The sequence below is a fragment of the Thamnophis elegans genome, chromosome 2, assembly GCF_009769535.1.
Source record: "Thamnophis elegans isolate rThaEle1 chromosome 2, rThaEle1.pri, whole genome shotgun sequence".
Classification (NCBI taxonomy): domain Eukaryota; kingdom Metazoa; phylum Chordata; class Lepidosauria; order Squamata; family Colubridae; genus Thamnophis; species Thamnophis elegans.
Genome location: NC_045542.1, coordinates 144,604,648 through 144,625,295, shown reverse-complemented (window position 1 = coordinate 144,625,295; position 20,648 = coordinate 144,604,648). Strand labels below are relative to the sequence as shown.

The window sequence follows — 20,648 nt, the reverse complement described above, 5'->3', positions numbered from 1 at the left end:
CAAGGCATGCATCAAAGCGGGTTTTCTTTTCTTTTTTCTCCTTCTTTCTCTGGAAGTCAAATACCACTTTAATGAGTGTGATCCAAAAATAAACTACCTCCACACAAACACACAAACTAGCAACCGACCTCCACACATACAAACTGGCAACCGACGTCCATACACACAAACTGGCAACGGACCTCCATACACACAAACTGGCAACGGACCTCATACACACAAACCGACAACGGACCTCCATACACACAAACTGGCAACGGACCTCATACACACAAACCGGCAACCGACCTACACATACACACAAACTGGCAACGGACCTCCATACACACAAACTGGCAACCGACCTCCATACACACAAACTGACAACGGACCTCATACACACAAACTGGCAACCGACCTACACATACACACAAACTGGCAACCGACCTCCATACACACATGCACAGACAAACTGGCAACAGACCTACACACACGCGCGCGCGCACACACACACAGACACACACAAACGACTTCTCGAGGGAGAAGCTCCCCGGCCACTCTGGAATCCAATTACCACCCTCCTCCTCCTCCTCTTCCTCCTCAAGGCTTCCACTCCAACAACGTGACTCCCGGCACCGGGCAGACCTCCAGCCCGCGAGGACTCGGCAAGCGCCCCTTTCCCGGCTCCCCAGCCAGCGCGCAAAGCCTGGCGATCCGCGGCGGCAGATTCGCCCCTGACGGCCCGGCCGCTTTGCTCTCTCGGCGGGGCGCTTCCTCGCCCACGGGGTGTGTGTGACTCCAAGAGGCTTTTGTCGAAGCGAGGCCGCCAAACCGAGGCCGGGATTAGGGCGGTGGCGGTGGGATTGGGGGTTGGGGGGTGTTTGAAGAGCCGGGCGTCGGGCCCAGCCGTGTCTCGTGGCGAAAGTGCGGTTGCCAGGGCGCCGCTTTACCCAGCGGCCTCCCCGCGCAGGAGCCGCCGCCGCCGCTGCCGCCGCCGCTTCTCCTGCCGCCGCCGCCGCCGCCGGAGCCTTTTTCACCTCCATTGTCCGGGCCGGGTTGGGCCGATGGGCCCCTCCGCCGCTGGAGTCGCTCTGCAGCCGCCGCGCCTCAACCGGGCCGGGGCTTGAGCCGAGCTCGGTGAGAGATCCGCGCGCGCCGAGGGCTGGGAGGCTGGCTGGGCGAGGCGCCGTCGGGCGGCGGGAGCGACACGGCCTCGGGGAGGGGGACCCCCGAAAGCAGCAGTTTCTTCCCTTCCTGGAAAGGGACAGGCAGGGGCCTCCTCCCTCCCTCCTCCCGCCACCGCCCGGAGGCTGCGCGGGAGAGGCGGGGCGGGTGGAATGAAGCGGGCCGCCCGTTAAGAGAGGTCGCGGCGGCAGGTGGCGGGGAGGCTGGCGCGGGTCTCCCTCCCCAGGAGCCCCGCTCGGCCGCCGCACGTGCATGGCAGGGGGGGGGGTTCCCGCAGGAGGCGGGAAGGCGGCGGGCCGCTACGGGGTTAGCGTGACAGCCTTTCTCTCTCTCTCTCTCCCCTCCCCCCGGTCTTTCTCCTCCCTTCCCTCCCAAAAAATCTGGAGCTTCGTCCGCTTCACAATATGGGGCGAGCGAGGTTGGTAGGAAAGCAGCCTGCGGTGGGGAAACCCTCTGCGCTCCCACATTGCGCCCCCCCCTTTCAGGCCTTTGGGGGGAGTGGCAGGTGATAAGCGGGGGGGGGGGAGAGGTAGCATCTCCGGGGCGGCGGTGGGATCAGCCGCCCGTTTGGGAAGTCAGGGGTGCGCGCGATGGATGCCGTCCGCCTACCGCTCAAGCCAAGCTTGCCTGTTTTAAGATGGACCGGACCTCGAAACTTTTTACCTTTCTCCCTTCCGTTTTTTGGGGGAGTCACGCGTGAAAGGCCGCCGGTTGGGGAAAACTCTGCTGTTGACACCCCCCAAAAAAACTTCTTAGCACAGATGTGCAACAGGGGTGGCTGCAAACGCGCTTAAAAGAAGGAATGGTCTCTCCCTCTTTCTCTTTCTCTTTCTCCTGCAAGCTCTTGTTCCTGTCTTTTTCCTCTCTGGTATATCCCCCCCCCCCCCCATGATTTCTCTTGAATTGGAAAACAAAACCAAAACAAAACTGAGCCTGAGTTTTGACAGCTCCCTTTTCTGTCGGTTGTCCTTCCCTCCTTAAGAGCTGCAGGTAGAATCTGGGGATGGGAAGACAGTGGAAGGTTTTTCTTTTTAATTTGAGCTCGGATGCCAAAAGAGAGGTGCTGCGGGTATTAGGAAGGCGGTGTGTGAACTGGCATAGGCAGAGAGGGTGCTTGTCATTCTTTGCACTCTCTTTAATATTTTCTCCTGTTTATCCCAGCCGCCGGGAGCGATACCCGACATCCTCTGTCTTAACTGTCATTTTTTCCCCTGCTGGTAGCGAGATTGCGGAGAAAGATTGAACTGTCAGAAGTAGTACAACTTTTGGCATTCCTCCACTTCACCTTCCCATATTTTCCCCCCTTCTCCCTTTCTTTCTGCCTTGTGCATAGCTGTGGTTAACCATGCGATGGGGGAGCCCATCCTGAGTTCATCCTTCTTAAGAGGCAAGAGGGAAAACATGGGATTAGCAAGAACTGTCAGTAAAGGGGAATCCTCCTTAGCATGCTGACAGATTGTCTTCAGTCAGTTCCCTTCCTTGACAGAGCTACAGGAATCAGCATGAGATTAGTGGGATTTCTTCTCAAGGTAATGGGGTGGCTTGGCAAGGGTGCTAAGTTACCATCAGAATAACACTAGTACTACCTCTCTCCTTTTAAATGCCCACTGGTACTATCTGTCCCCTTTTAAGTGCCCATTGGGTTTGCTCCAGGCTGGGTATTGGTAGTTATAACAGAATTGTGAAGTGATTGATTCATCCTCCCCATGCATCCTCCTTAATTCCTGTTCCCTGCCTAGCCAAATGGCTCCCTGCTGGATGAAGAAAGGTGTGTGAGAAAGCAAGGTATGCTTGGGACTGGGCTGGGAGCCTCTTTCCTTCCTCCTCACTTGGGAACATGATCCGAGTGTCCCAGAGGCTTGGAATTAAAAAGACAGAGAAGAACATCGTTAATAATATAAGAGTGTTAGCTTCAGCTGTCTCAATAAAGCCAGTAAAGCTTCAGCATAAAAACAAATAGAAGAATTTACTTTTGAAAAGAAAGGCAAACGAAATGCTTCCTCTAAAACAGGTCTGCACTGGGGAAATCTTTCCTGGAATCATTTCCTATAATGTAGTTTAATTCAGTACAAATAGCATGTGGATAATCTTCCTTATGCAACTGAGAATGGGATTATTTTCAAACTTGTATCCTTTTCGCATCTTTGATTGATGGTTAAAAATAAAATCTCCTTTGAGTAGAGTTTAACTCCTGGCGACCTCATAAATATGTCCAGATAGAAGGGGTTGGGGTTTGGGGGTTTTTTTGTGTGTGTGTGTGGGTGGGGGGAAACACAGATTTACCGTTGCCTTCTAAAAATGTTTCTTGACTTCCCATCCCAATCTACAGCTCTATGATCTATGGTCTCCCATACAAATACCGACCAGGTCCAGACCTGCTTAGTTTTTTTGCAATCAGCCAAGTTTAACAAAGTGGTGCCATTTGATACTAATTGTTTAGTACAGATTTCTACCCAGTATTGTTTTCAAGATGTGCTGAATTCTACAGCTCCGAGAATTTATTTCCAGTATAAACTGTAATGTAGCAGCAGCAACATTCCAGGCTTAGAAATTAGCATCCTTATCTGAAGCAGAAAGAAAACACAGGACTTAGTGTTCAAAACAATCCCTCTACATATCACAATTGCACTGATAAAGTGTGATAGCCACTCAAAACAATATGACTCATCCAGAGTCACCGTGAGTGGGGCGGTTGTATACATTTTCTTAATAAAGATATATAAACCCTCAACTTGGAAATTTGACAGACTGTAGCAGGATATTTTTGTTTGGATGTGAGGGATCGTTGCAATTCTTTTGCATATCTCAGGCCACACTTGTGTGTTGACCGCAATTATTAACATATCTTCACTGTGCTGTGTAAATTGACACTATGAGACTGGTGTACAGTAGGATCTGCAAGTATTCAAGTAAGGCAAGAAGATACAAGGAGAATTTTGTTGAAAATGTAGATTATTTTTTAAAGGAGAAAAGAAGCAGATTGGCAGGTAGGTCCTTCTGGTCCCTGGGTACGCAGGACAATGAATTTTGTTGGTGAACACACAGCAGGTGGTAAGGATTGATTGTAATTAAAGATGTCTCCTGATAGTGCTACTATCAATCTGCAAAATTTAGCAATAATTTGGAAGAAATAGGGTGACAAATAATGCTTGTTTTAAAAGACATGCAAAGATATACCCATCATATTTACAACATGGCTGCAATACTTGTTCTGATGCAGTTGTTTGACCAGTTGATCTTCTGGATCATCCAGGTCTCCATTTGCCTTTCTGGTTTCAGCTCTGCTTAATCAATTGGGGTTAAACAGATTCCGTCCTAGGAATTCAGGAGCGTTGGTAAAGCCTGTGCACTTTGCACCTGGGTGTTGGTGGGTGGCTAATGTGGCAAACCTAACCATTCCTGCTCCTTCCCTACAGAGCCAAGGGTCACCATGGGGGTGGACTTTGACGTGAAGACTTTCTGCCACAACCTGCGGGCAACCAAGCCACCCTACGAATGTCCTGTGGACACCTGCCGCAAAATCTACAAGAGCTACAGTGGCATCGAGTACCATCTCTACCACTACGACCATGACAATCCACCGCCACCCCAAAACACCCCTCTGCGCAAGCACAAAAAGAAAGGCCGCCACGGCCGCGCAACCAACAAGCAGTCGCCCAGCCCCTCCGAGACTTCGCAGTCCCCAGGGCGGGACGTTATGACTTACGCGCAAGCTCAGCGCATGGTAGAGGTGGATCTGCATGGCCGCGTGCATCGCATCAGCATTTTTGATAACTTGGATGTGGTGTCCGAGGACGATGAGACTCCCGAGGAGGCTCCGGAGAACAACAGCAACAAGGAGAACACGGAAACGCCCTCGGTGGCTCCCAAAGCCGGAAAGCACAAGAACAAGGAGAAACGCAAGGATTCCAACCACCACCACCATCACCACAGTGCCTCAGCTGGCAACACACCTAAGCTTCCCGAGGCTGTGTACCGAGAGCTGGACCAGGATACCCCCGATGCCCCACCTCGCCCCACTTCTTATTACAGGTAATAAGTCAGTTCACCGCAAGCAGAGTCCCGTGGCTCAGAGAGCTTGAGTGGGAGGGGCAGAGGATCCTTTAATCTGGAGTCTCAGGTAGGGAGAGGAGGGCTCCTCCAGGATGTGTTTCCCTCTCATAAGGTAGCCTCCGGGATTGGGCGGCCTATAAATCTAATAAATTGAATTGAATTGAATTGAATTGACTGCACTTTGTTCCAGTTTGGAGACCAAGGTAATCTGTTTTCAGGGGAGGGGGGGCAGTAAGAAGACAGAAGGGGGGACAGAAAGAAGGGTCTTTCTGTTTGGTAAGTGACTCCATTGCGATACAGGTAGTCCTTGACTTAAGACAACAGTGGAGGCCAAAATTTCTGCTGCTGAGTGAGATAGTTGTTACTTAATGGAGTTTTGCCCTGTTTTACGATCTTTCTTATATCACAGTTGTTGAGTGAATCCCTGCAGTTGTTAAGTTGGTAACACTGTTGCTAAAGTGAATTTGACTTCCCCAAAGTTGGCTTTGTTGTCTGAAGGTCACAAAAAACAGATATTCTCCATTCCCTTCCCTCTCTTGTTTTGATTTAGAAAAGTATCTGGTACAGAATGAAACTGATACATTGTGTCTCCTTCCCCCAATTGTAACAACACTGTTCAGCCTGTTCCATTCAGTTTCAGTAGCAGGAGATCTTAGGTTTAAAGGTTTCCTATTATGACATGGCTTTTTCTTTCTAAGGAAGAAAAAAAGTGAGATACACATATACATCACACAGGTCGTGACTTTGTGGGATAAATGAAGCAAAAGGCACATTTTTTGGCATTTGCACCATGACATACTGACACAAATTACATGATTTGTATCATTTGTGCTTTGTTATATCACTGTGACTTCTAATGGCTGTGGGGGGGGGGGGGATGGATGGATGGATGGATGGATGGATGGATGGATGGATGGATGGATTGTCATCAAGTTGGTGTTGACTCTTGGTGGCCACATAAATAGATTTTTCTCCATAATAATCTGAACCTAACTTAACCTAACTTCCGTCCATTGCCACTGAGTCCCTCCACGTTGCTGTTTGTTTTCTTCTCCTTCTGTCTCCTTCCACCTTTCCCATCATTAGAACCTTCTCCAGGTTAGATGGGTGTAGGGCAGAGATAAAGTACAACTAGATGTGGGGTTCATTATTATGGTTCTGCAATCAGAGAAAGCAATAACTGACCCTTGGCCAACTTGACTAGAGACTCTCTGGCACCGCTATTGGACTTTTAACTATTAGGATTCTGGGAAATGAAATCCAGAAAACCTGAAGGGAACCAGGCCGAGTTAGAACTTACTGGAGCAGGGCAGTGAAGTGATGGTAACCCTTTCAGACCGCTTAAAGTAAGTGTAAGGATGCTCAGTAATAGATAGCAGCTCTGTAAACCTTCTAAGACTCCCATTTTCCTCAGCCTTGCACTTTCTCTCTCTCTCTCCTTTTAGATACATTGAGAAGTCAGCAGAAGAGCTGGATGAGGAGGTTGAGTACGACATGGATGAGGAAGATTACATCTGGTTGGACATTATGAACGAACGTCGGAAGACAGAAGGTGTCAGCCCAATTCCTCAGGAGATCTTTGAATATCTAATGGACCGGCTAGAGAAGGAATCCTATTTTGAGAGTCACAACAAAGGTGACCCAAATGCCTTGGTAGACGAGGATGCCGTCTGTTGCATTTGCAACGACGGGGAATGTCAGAATAGCAACGTCATCCTTTTTTGTGACATGTGTAACTTGGCTGTGCACCAGGAATGCTATGGGGTCCCTTACATCCCAGAAGGCCAGTGGCTGTGCCGCCGCTGCTTGCAGTCGCCTTCCAGGGCTGTGGACTGCGCACTGTGTCCAAACAAAGGCGGCGCCTTCAAACAGACGGACGATGGTCGTTGGGCCCATGTGGTGTGTGCCCTCTGGATCCCCGAGGTCTGTTTTGCGAACACGGTGTTCCTGGAGCCCATAGACAGCATAGAACACATCCCACCAGCCCGCTGGAAGCTGACCTGTTACATCTGCAAGCAGCGAGGCTCTGGGGCCTGCATACAGTGCCACAAAGCTAACTGCTACACAGCCTTCCACGTTACCTGTGCTCAGCAGGCTGGGCTCTACATGAAAATGGAGCCTGTCCGAGAAACGGGGGCCAATGGCACTTCGTTTAGTGTCCGGAAGACAGCTTACTGTGACATCCACACGCCGCCCGGCTCAATGCGACGCTTGCCTGCCCTCTCCCATAGCGAAGGGGAGGAAGAAGAAGAGGAGGAAGAAGAGGATGGGAAAAGCTGGAGCTCAGAGAAGGTGAAAAGGGCCAAGGCTAAATCCCGGATCAAAATGAAGAAGGCAAGGAAAATTCTGGCTGAAAAGAGAGCAGCTGCCCCGGTGGTGTCAGTGCCCTGTATACCTCCCCACAGGTACGGCAGCTGTCATTCTCAGCTTCTTTATTTGACACATGTCAACTATGTAAATAGAGCCATTGGAGTGCCGCCTTGTTTGTAACAATGAGATTACCATTGGGGATTTTCTGAAACTGAGAAGAGCTAGATTCAGAGGGATCTTACGTTTTGGTCAGCTAATCAGGAATGCATGTAAGAACTGTCTTTGTCTGCAGTTGCACCAGTTACACCAGCAGTGTTCCTTAAAATAAAGTAAGATGCACATTTTATAAACATATAAAATAGCCCCCTCCAAGTAGAGATACATTTGGTAGCATTTTAAATAGTGATAACATTTGTACATATTTAGTTACAATAAGAGAGGTTGACCAGCATCATTCGGAAACCGTTGCAGCTAAGCGTGAATTTGAACTATTCCTTTCCCCCCTTGTAATCTTTGAATATACCTGTATATCTGTCTGAAGGTATAGCTGCTATGCTCCTTGGGGGCTGTGTTTGGTGAAATTCATTATGTAGAATATTTTGGATTTCTTCTCTGCTTGGCTTTCCAGTAAGATAACATATTTTTGTTTTGTTAGTGTGGAAAATAGCATTTGGAAGGGTTTGTTCATTCTTCTTCTAAGCAATCATTTCAGATGCAGGAAATAAACAGATGGTCCTTGATTTACAACCACAATTGGGATTGGAATCACCATCATGGTGGTGACTATGAGTTCTGCAATCTGATTTCGCAAGCTTTTTTGCTCTTATTCTTAAGTGAATCATATACAGGTAGTCCTCGGCTTACAACCACAATTGAGCTCCAAATGGCTGTCGTTAAGTGAGTTTTGCCCCATTTTACGACCTTTCTTGCCACAGTTCCTAAGTGAATCACTGTAGTTGTGAAGTTAGTTATGAAGTTGTTAAGTGAAACTGGCTTCCCCATTGATTTTGCTCATCAGAAGGTTGCAAAAGGGGATCACATGACCCAGGGACCCCGCAACCGTCATAAATGTGAGTCAGTTGCCAACAGCCTGTATTTTTATCAGCTGACCATTGGGATGTTGCAATGGTCATAAGTCACTTTTTTCAGCACCGTTGTCACTTTGAACTGTCACTAAATGAACTGTTGTAAATTGAGGACTACCTGCACTGTTAAGTGACTCTGGCTTCCTCATTGAGTGTGTTGTCAGACGATGGTTTGGAAAGTCGGCAATTATGCGACTGTGGGATGGTGCAAAGTTTTTAAATATATGCTGTTTGCCAAGCACCTGAATTTTGATCATGTGACTATAGGGACGCGGCAATGGTCATAAATGTGAGGACCAATTATAAATCATTTTTTCCCCCAGCACTGTTGTAACTTAAAACAGTCATTAAGCAAATGGTTGTACGTTGTGGACTCCACGCATCCGACGTCCTCTTTAAAGCAGAATTGGAGTTGCTTTCAGATCTCTTGAGAAATGTATTAATGGACTGAGAACCCAAAGCCGCTGCTTGCACAATCAGTTTGGCAGCAGTGCTAAACAGAGTTGCTTTCTAGAATCTTTTGACCTTGTTCTTTAATTTGGCACTTCCCTCCCCACGAAATTCTTATAAGAAAGCAGCCCAGATGTATCTGGTTTGGCCTCTCCTTCTGTCTACATGCTGCCCTCCCACTGTTATAATCCTAACTGGTGTTGGGGAGAAGGACTGAAAGTGAGGTGAATGCAGAGGTAGTGTTCAGCTGGTTCGTATCGGTTCACCTGAACAGGTTGTGGCTCCAGATGTCCTATGTAGCCTCCTTTCAATTCCGCGTGCATGTACCGAAGACTCGCACCCCTGGGTGAATGGGCATTGCCTGTACCAATGGCACCTCATTTTCCCGAAGGCTTCCTCTTCCTTATAGAGCTGTTTTGCATAGATTGAGAATGCTATGAGCTGCACATTTTGGAGGGTACTTTTTATACAGGTAGTCCTCGAGTTTCAACAGTTCGCTTAGTGACTGTTCAAAGTTACGTTGGCACTGAAAAAGTTGACTCGTGATCGTTTTTCACAGTTATGACCTTTGCAGCGTCCCCATGATCAGGTAATCAAAATTTAGCCACTCAGCAACCGATTCATATTTATAACCATTGCTGTGTCCCAAGGTCATGGGATCCTCCTTTTGCTACTTTCTGACAAGCAAGGGGAAAGCCAGATTCACTTAACAACCGGGATACTAACTTAACAACTGCAGCGATTTCAATTAACAACTGTGGCAAGCAAAGTTGTAAAATGGGGCAAGACTCACTTAACAGCTGTCTCACTTAGCAACAGAAATGTTGGGCTGTTTGTGGTCATAAGTTGAGGACTAACTATACTTCAGATTCCTGGTGATCCTGTAGTTTTTCAGTGTTTGTGGCTTTGCTTTAAAAGTGCTTTAAAATAGGGCTTACTGTAGCTAAGTTGTAAAAACCCAAATGAGCACTAGGTGGCAGCAAATGGTTACGATTTCTGTTCCTCTTTGTTCTGATCATTGTCATGTGAATTCCCCCCCCCCCCCCAATGTATTCCTCACAACTCATATACTGTCGCCCTGTTTAAATCAATCCTTCCAGGGTTAATAAAACCAGGTTTTCACTAAGCGCTCCTTCCTCTGTAGCTTAAAGATTAGGCAATCAGCACATACAGCATTTCATACTGCTATAATGCTTTTCCTTGGGCAAATGGTTGTGTTGCTGTGACTAGTAGCTGTTGGCATTGTTCACTGGAAGGGATTTGTGACTTGTTCCAGGACAGGAAGTAAGCAGCAGCTGCAAGTGGAATTAATCTGAGAGTTGGTAACTTGCTGAAATGAAACCGAGGAGATATTTGAAACTATGTCAAATTGAGTGTTAGTTGAACTGTAGCTGCCACTATCAGCACCCAATTATTTTATTTTCCTCTCATCCTTCTTAGTCTCTGCAACCAAATTTTAATGTTGGTACCTTGGATGGTATTAGTTACACCTTACTTAGGAAAAGTACGTGTGAGACAAACTTGTTGGACAGGTTTTGTCCTGTCTTCTAATTCCAGATGAACCCTTACTTAAGAATATAGATGTATGTATGTATGTATGTATGTATGTATGTATGTATGTATGTATGTATCTCTCTCTCTCTCTCTCTATCTATCTATCTATCTATCTATCTATCTATCTATCTATGTCTGTCTGTCTGTCTGTCTGTCTGTCTGTCTGTCTGTCTGTCTGTCTGTTATTGTATTTGTATGTTGCCCATATCACTATTAAATGACTGGTAGTCTTATCTTTAAAAAAAAGATAAATATAAAACAATTAAAAGCTTAAACTTGGTTTCACTGAAATCGTCAGTAGATTTTTGACTCTAATAGTACCTAAGAGGGTGATTGTGAAGCAGGACATGTGAAAGTTTAGCAGAAGTGATATTTCAACAGCTTAGATGTTTCACTGTGCGATCTTTCCCAACCTGTTACGATCCGGGGAATGATGTAGTTGACAACAATACCTTCAGTCTTCACCCAACGGATTTTGGAATTACTCATTAGCCTTTTTTGCTCTTGTTCGGTCCATCAAGCTGAGTGCTGAAAGTTGCCTTTGTAGTTCTAAGTGTTAAGCTTGTCCCGACTTGAACTTTTATGAAAGAAAGACTCTCGAGTCCAATTTTTGGAAGTGAAAGGTTTACTTTTACTAAAAAAAAAAAAAAAATGAAGTGGTTACAGCATAAGCAAAGCTGGATCTGAATATTCCCGCGCAAAGCCTGCATTTTCCCCTCTTCCCTGGTCCTCCCTCCCCCCTTGACCAGTCCCATCAGGGTCCAAGGAAATTTGAATCAGGTGTTTTGGGAATGGCTTTGAGGTTTGCCGCCTCTTTGGTGGAGTTCTCACAGCTTCGACTTTGATCAGCCAGTCTGCTCTGGATTGGCTGCTCTGCTTCCTGTCACCCTGGCATTCCCCCCTCCTACCTCTATCCCTTCCCGCGTTTTAAGGCAGGATGCCAGCGAAGCGAAGAATGCTGAAGATGGCAGACCTGACACTAAGATTATTCTGGTTGAATGCAGAATTTGAATCCTTCTGTTTTATCTACTGCCCCTGACCAGCGCCGCTGCAGCATCCTTTCTCAACAGTCTGGTAGGATTCTGGCCTTTTGTGATATCTCCTATCTGACCCCACTCTTCTTCCCCTGCAGGCTTAGTAAGATCACCAACCGCTTGACCCTTCAGCGAAAGAGTCAGTTCATGCAGAGGTTGCACAGTTATTGGACTCTGAAGAGGCAATCCCGCAATGGAGTCCCCTTGTTGCGGCGGCTCCAAACGCACTTGCAGTCACATAGGAACTGTGAACAAGGAAGGCCGGCTCCTCCTCCTCCAGTGGCCAAGACTGAGCAGGTACGGCTTTCACTTGAGTTTTCGGGCAAGGGTGGATGAAAAGGGAACGGGTGTATATGTCCCTGCTGTGGAAGAGCCCTTGCTACCACTGGGTGCACATGGCCGAGAGCAAAGGCTTACGTTTATTGACTTAACCAACTGGTATGGCTCCCCAACTCATAACCGCAGCTAAAATGTATCCACGAGATAAAAACAGTCACACAGGAAAGAGCGTAGCGTGACCGAGGCCTGACTCGCTTTCAGTTTTCCAGCCATTCCCAAGAGTGGCCCATCCAGCAGCCTCGCCCAACGGCTCAGTTTATCCATCGGTTTCTCCGTGCTGGATGGGTTGCAGCCACGTGGGCTGGCTTGGGAACCGTCATGAGCCTTGTTTGACAAGGCTTCCCAGTTCCTATGGAGGGAGGAAATTTCAGCTTTCAAAGCAAGGTGAGCTGGGGGATTAGCTGCCAAGGACTTGTATTTTGCAGGTAGGAAGCCCCATGTTCAGTCTTGGCATCTCCTCCTAGAGAATCATGGAACGGGAGGCCCACTTCCTCTGAGATCCTGAATACCGTACGGTAGTTGCTGCTCAATGGTAGTTAGTGAACCCAGCAGGGTAACTTGATGTCAAGTTGTTAGTGCCTTTGCACTTTCCTTCCTTCCTCTGCGACAAGGGAGGGAGGGAGAAAGCGAACAGTTTCCCGAAAGTGGGCCTGCCACATTCCACCCGACACGGCTGTGGCTTTTGCCATGCTCCACTTCCTTTTGGCTCCTGGCAGCAACTCTGGCAGGAGCTGATTTGCTGCTGTTCTACAAGCAACGGCAGCCTGGCATTTGGCAGGGATGCCCCTTCCTCTCATAGACTCTGATGTTCCTGCAGCGAGATAACACAGAGGATAAGAACTGGGCCTTGAAAGAGCAGCTGAAGTCCTGGCAGCGCCTCCGCCACGACCTGGAACGAGCGCGCTTGCTGGTGGAGTTAATTCGCAAGCGGGAGAAGCTCAAGAGAGAGACGGTAACTGTGCCAGGGAAGGGAGTTGGGGTGGGGGGGGAAGGCATGGGAGTTCTCCTCTGAATGACTTTGGGGATGGCGGGAGAGGGGGGAAGGGGTAGTAGGATGCTCCCAAGAATACCTGCGATTGGAGGCTTTTAAAGGAAAGGAGATGGCGGATTTTTTGCCCTCTAGGCCTTTTTTAATTGGAGGATGACACTGACAGAGAAAGGCATGACGTTTCCCTGGGAGGATAAAGGAAACCGCAGAAGGCAATGAATTCAACCACAAAGAAGGGTTTGCTTTTTGGGGGGGAGAAAGGGGCCATCTGATTTGCATTTAGAGCCGTGGTGGCGCAGTGGTTAGAATGCAGTATTGCAGGCAAACTCTGCCCACAGCCAGGAGTTCAATCCTGACCAGGCTCAAGGTTGACTCAGCCTTCCCTCCTTCCAAGGTCGGTAAAACGAGGACCCAGATTGTTGGGGGCAATGTGCTGACTCTGTAAACCGCTTAGAGAGGGCTGAAAGGCACTATAGGGTGCTATGTAAGTCTGAGTGCTGTTGCTACCTAGAAGGTGTTCGTTCTCTACCTGCTGCCGGGCTGTTTTCCATGATGCAAACAAAGCCTGCTCTGGGCTGTGCATACTACAACTTTGCCTCTCCTTGGGGAGTGGCGTTCAGCCAGTGTCCCTGAGGCTCAGCGCAGGTTCACTTGGGGGTTTCACAAAAACAAGCTCAGTCGTATCAGGCAAGCTGCCCAAAAGCCAGCTTGTTTATTAGACTGATAATGTCCTTGCAGCTCATCATTTCAGGTGCTCGGGAGCACCTCTGAGGGGCTTATAAGCACTCAGGTCACGAAGGTGACAAGAAGGCTTTGGGGCATGTTACCTCCCTTTATAAATAGAGAGCAGCCAGTTGATACAAAAAAAACCCCACCCCCTGTGGTTAGAAAGTTTGAACCCGGCTTTGTATTGGGTTAGAGATTGCACCCTTTCCCCGAAAACAAGACCCAACCGAGAAACAAATCCCAGCATGATTTTTCAGGATGCTTGTAATATAAGACCTACCCCCACAAAATAAGTCCCAGTTAAGATCCTCAGCCAGACAGATGCATTTAGTGCTGTATTTCCCTGAAAATAAGACATCACCTGAAAAAACGAGCCCTATAATGCGTCTTTTAGAGCAAAAATTAATATAAGACCCAGTCTTATTTTCGGGGAAACACAGGTATTTATCAGGTTTGTGGGCACAGGTCTCAGGGATGGAAGCTGAGAGTGAAACCGATAACGGATTTGCTAACGTAAGACAAGACGCTGCTTGTGCCCTTTGAGCTCGGCCTCCCTTTTGGGCCCTCCTGCTTTCTAACCCCCACGGTGATTCAGAGGCCCCCAAGGTAACAACGGCAAACCAACGTGGTTTGGCCGCCACGTGCTCAGTAGCACCTTCCACTTATCTTCCAGATTAAAATCCAGCAAGTGGCCCTGGAGGTGCAGCTGACTCCGTTCCTCATCCTCCTGCGCCGGACCCTCGAGCAGCTCCAGGAGAAGGACACGGGCAACATCTTCAGCCAGCCGGTCCCGCTGTCTGAGGTAACAGAACTCTACGAAGTAAGAACCCCCCCACCCCCAATTTATCTTTTGCTCTGTTCCCATCCGGCCGAGGGGCTGGACTTGCGGCTTGCTGGTCCTATTCTCTGTTCAAGATACTCCGCACACCCTCGTGGCTAGGCCCAAGCAGTTACACGTGCCACGCCGGCTAGTAGCATCCAGGTCCCAATACGGAATGTGAGAAACCTTAGAGAATTGGGCCTGTTGGCCTAAAACGTTAAATCGCTGCTCCTTGTTTCATTGTGCAATCATAATGTGGATTTTCTCATGGTCCTGGAAGAGAATGCTTGGGCTCAAGTGGTTTTTAGTATGCATTTCTATTCCAAGTTGTATGTTTCACCTCATACATGGCATGTGCATGAGCAGTAGATCCCTCAAGTGCTCTTCCTCTTAGCCCCCGTTCTCAATCCTGGCATCAGTGGATGACCATTGATTCTAGCTTGGGCCCTGTTGTCAGAACGAAATCACCATTCAGGGGTCCCTGTCTTGGTTTCTTATTTATTTACTTTTTAAAAACTTTTCTCCAGGAGATCAAGGCAGCGTAGACAATGTTCCCTCATCCATGTTTTGTCCTTCAAGAACATCCCCGTTAGGTAGCCTGGGCCAGGAGTCAGCGATTGGCCTAGAAGTCTCTCTCAGAACTAACTGGACTAAAGGTGGGCTTTTTTTTTTTAACCTGGCTCTTTTGGGTTCATTTCCATCACTTCCATCACCATGCCACCCAGACACTGGTTTGGATATCGCTTCGGTTCTGGTTCTGGCTGAAGCTGGTATTTCAGTTGGAGTTTAGATGTAAGGTGATGTTTCTGGGGTCATCAGTAATCACAGTGGAAGGCTGAGAATGGAGAGGGAAGGTTCTGTGAAGGAGCAGAAGTACTGTGGCTCCTCCTTGAGTATCCCAATACTCATTCCTCCCTAGATTGGGTGACTCTGGATAGACTGACATTGGTTGTCCCAATCCTGGTTGACTTTCAAGTTGCTCTAGAAGCCAGTCTTCCTTATGAGCAGGGTAGATCTGCTAATCTGTGCTGTATAGTCCAGCCAGAAAAGGCTGTTTTCTTCTACTTTCCTATTTCCCTCAGATGGAATTTATATATGACCTAGTATGACTATTCTGCTTCCTTTTCGGACCCTGTTAAAAGCAAAAGCTTCCCCAAATTAACTTCATCTCCTGCTAGATCATATGGTCCCATCCATACAGGTTCCTTGACAACAGCTTAAAAGTGGCTTACGAATGAAAGCAAATATATCTGTCCCAGGATAATGTTGCAGGATCCAATCGGGGTTGGTCACCGGGATCAAGGGTTTAGTCTTCTGAGCTTTTGGACTTGTACTAGAGCCCATCCTCAGGATACATCTCTCTACCAGAATGGGTTTTACCTTTGATTTCTTTCAAGATGTGACTTCCCAGTCTAGTCTGTAGCCCGGGGATTTCCTGCTAGTCTCCCATCCAAGTGATAGACAGGTCTGTTCCTGCTTAGGTGTTGGGGATCAGCCAATAGTCTCCCACCTACCATAGGCAGTAACCAATGAATGGCTGCCTAATTTGCTAATAAACGATTGAGCCCACCCTCCCCCTGGAATGCCATCAGCTCTCAGAACTTTCCCAATTACATTCTTATGACCCATGGTGGCGCAGTGGTTAGAGTGCAGCACTACAGGCTCTTCTGCTGACTGCCGGCTGACTGCAATTTGGCAGTTTGAATCTCACCAGAATCAAGGTTGACTCAGCCTTCCATCCTTCCGAGGTGGGTAAAATGAGGACCCAGATTGTTGGGACAATAGGCTGACTCTGTAAACCCTTTAAAAGAAGGCTGTAAAGCACTGTGAAGGGGTATTTAAGTCTAAGTTCTATTGCTAGTGCTATTGTAATCTTGAGACTGTTCTCCAGCCTTCCCCAGTTCAAATGCCTTCAGCCTCTGCCATTCCTAACCATGGCAACTATTGTATTTAATGGGAGTTGGAGGTGGCTGCTTCATTCAAGCAGCAGGCTTTGCACAGCTATTCCCCAGGCCCAGGTAAGCAAGCTCCTCCTGCATGGCTGGTGATGGTAGGCTAATCATCAAGTTGCTTTAGGTGGATCAATTATCTCTCTCTTTTTTTTAATTGCTGGGTCATAACTTACAGGTGACGAAGTCAAGGGGATTGCTTTTCCCATGGCAGGGAATCTCTGAGCACCTTGTTGCAATAAATCTGTACAGTATTAACTTTTAGCTGATACCAATGTTTTCCCTGTAATATCTGAGAATCTAATTACAGCCCATGGATTTGGTAATAATCTCCTTTCACCTGCTTTATTTAGGAGAATTTTTTATTGAAGGACCGTTTTGCTATTTACGATAAAGAATTAAGAAGAGAAGACTTTTTTTTCCCTTTGTCTAAAAATACAGTAAATGAAGCAATCCCCCTCATTTCCACATATTAAAAACCCGCAAATCAAAATACAATAGAATTTCAAAAGACACCATCTCTTTACAGTCAAAATGAACCATTGGTTCAGAGTTAGATCATTCCTTCTGTTGGTTGGAGTGAGGAAACCCACTGTGTAACATCTTTTTTTTTTTAAAAAAAGAGGATGGTTCCCCCCCCCCCTTGCTGTAGCAACCATTGATTTTAAAATGTCCAGTTTACCTCTCTGTCCTTTCGCTGGGGAAAAAAGTCAGCATGCATAAGATTTGGAGAGGACCCAGTAATTGAACGAGCTGTGCGTTGAGACTGAGAAATCAGAGCCAGAATAGGCGGACCTCTAGATTATGAAGAATGGAAAAAAATTGAGAACTTCTGTTTCCAGGTGGATTAAGGATGGTCAACCCTAAGTAGCTAGTTTTTAAGGTAAAGGTAAAGGTTCCCCTTGCACATATGTGCTAGTCGTTCCCAACTCTAGGGGACGGTGCTCATCTCCGTTTCAAAGCCAAAGAGCCAGCGCTGTCGGAAGACGTCTCTGTGGCCATGTGGTCAGCATGACTAAACACTGAAGGTGCACAGAACACTGTTACCTTCCCACCAAAGGTGGTCCCTATTTTTCTACTTGCACTTTTATGTGCTTTCGAACTGCTAGGTTGGCAGAAGCTGGGACAAGTAACGGGAGCTCACTCCGTTACATGACGCTAGGGATTCAAACTGCCAAACTGCTGACCTTTCTGATCAACAAGCTCAGCGTCTTAATCCACTGACATCCAAAAATGAGCCTGCCTATTTCACTCTGACGTGCTGCATTATTCCCTGAAAAACAAGCAGTCCTTTCAAGATATTTTTTTTTTAATGATTTTTGCTTGCTCTTGGTGTGTTTCTTGACTGCCTGTTGCGTCGTGTCTTATGTGCCCACAGGGAATGGCAGTACCCCTTCTACGTGGGGACATTGCTCCAGATTGGGCAAGAGCTTTGAAGCCATTTTGAAGGCTGCTCTAACCTCTTCTTTTCTTGGAGCAGGACTGCCCCAGAGGTGGGATCCCAGCCTCTTAGCCTCCCTGCTCTTTTGTCCACTGCAGGTCCCAGATTACCTGGACCACATCAAGAAACCAATGGACTTCTACACAATGAAGCAGAAGCTGGAGGCCTATCGCTACCTGAACCTGGATGAGTTTGAGGAGGACTTCAACCTGATAGTCAGCAACTGCTTGAAGTACAATGCCAAAGACACCATCTTCTACCGGGCAGCTGTTCGGTTGCGGGAACAAGGGGGTGCAGTGCTGCGACAAGCACGCCGGCAAGCTGAGAAGATGGGCATTGACTTTGAGACCGGCATGCACTTCCCCATGGCTGGGGAGGAGGCTCCTCTGCGAAGCACCGAGAACGGTTAGTATTCATTCTCAGAGGTGGGCAGGGCCCTTCTGGAGCAACGGTACGGCCAAAAATCCTGCTCCAGTGTATTAGAGCAGAAGAGCATGTAGATGTAATACTGCCATGCATTGGAGTAAGGGATATATGAAAAGGAAGTTTAGAACTCTTCTGCCTGAAATTCAGTTCCAATAAAATGTCAGGCGGAAGGGAAACATTTAGGGATGAAAGAGCAGAGAACATTGGGGGAGAGAATTAGCCCAGGCAAAAAAAATTAGTGTGGCAATTTATCGCCCTGTGGGTGCATTCATCGTAATCCATCTTAAACCAATGCTTCCTTATCTGCCTTGGCCAATCAATGCAAAAGATGGAGAATGTAATAATGTTCTTCTTAATGGATGTTTTCTGGGCTTGTTCATTTGCTTGCTTGCTAGGATGATGATCATTCAAATGATCCCGATCCAAACTCAGTCCAGACTTCTTTTGAATTCTGAATCCAGAAATGGCCAAACTATTTTAGTTTATTATAGAGTATCATGGATCTTTTCCTCCCCTCTGCACGTTTATATAAAAATCTAAGAAATAAAGAGAAACATTAACAAAACAAGTGGTTTGGAAGCTGTTTAAGAAATTTTGATAACACTGGAAGAAATAGGAGTGAGCATAGGTTGTGGGAAGCAAGACCATTATGAGATAAACCGATAAAAGGTAACTCACTAAAGCTAATTAAGTTACAGAATACAGAATAAAAAGTTGGATGGGACCTTGGAGGTCTTCTAATCCAACCCTCTGCTTAGGCAGGAAACCCTGTACCACTTCAGACAAATGGTTATCCAGGATCTTCTTAAAAGCCTCCACTAATGGAGCATTCACAACTTCTGGAGGCAAATTGTTCCATTGATTAATTGTTTTAACTGTCAGGAAATTCCTCCTTAGTTCTAAGTTGCTTCTCTCCTTGATTAGAAAGGAAAGCTACAGTGTTTTTATACTCAAACCTTGAGGTCAGAATACTATCCTCTTCCACATGCGGTTGAATTACAACTCCAGGATTCTTCGATGCTAGACTTGTTGGCTGAGACAGCTGGTAATTGTGATTTAGCAATCTCTGGACAGCCACGATTGCTCTGCATCTTAGCTGTGCCTCCAGAGTGGAGGTTCTCAGAGGCCGTTCCGCCATGAGAAGGACCAGGAGAAGGAATGGTTTGTCCTTTAGCTGAGCTCAGGATCTTTTAAGTCCTCGATCTACGACCACAATTGAGACCAAAACATCTGTTGTTAAGCGAGAGGGTTGTTACATGAATTTTGCCCCCATTTTACCACCTTTCTTGTACCAGTTGTTAAGTGAATCACTGCAGTTGTTAAGTTAGTAACAGGGTTGTTAAATGAATCTGATTTCCTCGTTGACTTTGCTTGTCAGAAGATTGCAAAACCTGATTACGTGATCTTGGGGCACTGCAAATATCATAAATTCGAGCCAGATGCCAAGTGTCCGAATTTGGATCGTGACCGTGGGGATGTTGCAATGTTCATAAAGTGTGAGAAAAACTGTCATAAGTCACTTTTTTCAATGCAATTGTAACTTTGAACGGTCACTGATAGATTGGTTGTTAAGTTGAGGACTACCTGTATTAAGAATCTGAAAGCCACCACCTGTGAGTTGGGCGGTCTACACATTTAATACATTTAAAGGAAAAACATTAATTGAATTCACCTCCGCATTAAATTTATATGCTGCCCGTCTCACAGTCAAGTGACTTTGGGCGCTTTTAAGACAAAACAAAACAAAGATTTCGTAAAAGCAGATGTTTCCTTTCCCCCCCCAGATGAGGAGCGGCTGCTGCTGTCAGAAAACCAAAAGCACCTGCCTCTGGAAGACCAGCTGAACCTCCTGCTCGAGCGTCTGCCCGAGGTGAGCGCCGGGAAGCAAAGCGTGAGCCGCTGCCGGCAAATCAAGATGATCAAGAAGGAGATCACCGCCTTGCGGCGCAAGCTGGCACACCAGCGGGAGACAGGGAGGGATGGGCACGGCCACTTGCCACACATCATTCTGCCGACCCATAACCCCTGCGAGAAGGACCCTCAAACCGACAGCGCCGCTGAGGAGAGCAGCAGCCAAGAAACCAGCAAAGGTTGGTGGTGAGGCTAGCAAGCCTGGAGCTGCTTGTCCCTGTGCGGAATTGGGGCATTCCTTCTCTCTGGAAGCTTGCAGGGGCATCTCTTGGGAATGCAAGAGTCCTGCCACATTAGCCTAGTTTCTCCCGGAGGTGTTTTTTCAAAAGGCAGCTTGGACTTCCTTTGCTTTTTTTTTTGTTTTGTTTTTGTTTCATGAAGACGTTTCACTTTTCATC

General features: G+C 47.2%; 1 protein-coding gene across 5 annotated transcripts in view; it reads left to right on the top strand.

Moving 5' to 3' along the window:
• Positions 1-934: 934 nt before the first annotated feature.
• LOC116503617 (peregrin) overlaps positions 935-20,648 on the top strand; it is a 31,384-nt gene continuing 11,670 nt past the window's right edge. For 4 of the 5 annotated variants that reach the window (XM_032210153.1, XM_032210151.1, XM_032210150.1 and 1 more), the window contains exons 1-8: positions 935-1,116; positions 4,581-5,196; positions 6,663-7,622; positions 11,749-11,947; positions 12,807-12,941; positions 14,377-14,523; positions 18,012-18,318; positions 20,124-20,429. In XM_032210153.1, the coding sequence (XP_032066044.1) occupies positions 4,595-5,196; positions 6,663-7,622; positions 11,749-11,947; positions 12,807-12,941; positions 14,377-14,523; positions 18,012-18,318; positions 20,124-20,429 (2,656 nt within the window). In that variant the 5' untranslated portion in view covers positions 935-1,116; positions 4,581-4,594. The remainder of the gene's footprint in view (positions 1,117-4,580; positions 5,197-6,662; positions 7,623-11,748; positions 11,948-12,806; positions 12,942-14,376; positions 14,524-18,011; positions 18,319-20,123; positions 20,430-20,648) is intronic. The other variant, XM_032210152.1, reaches the window with a different exon arrangement.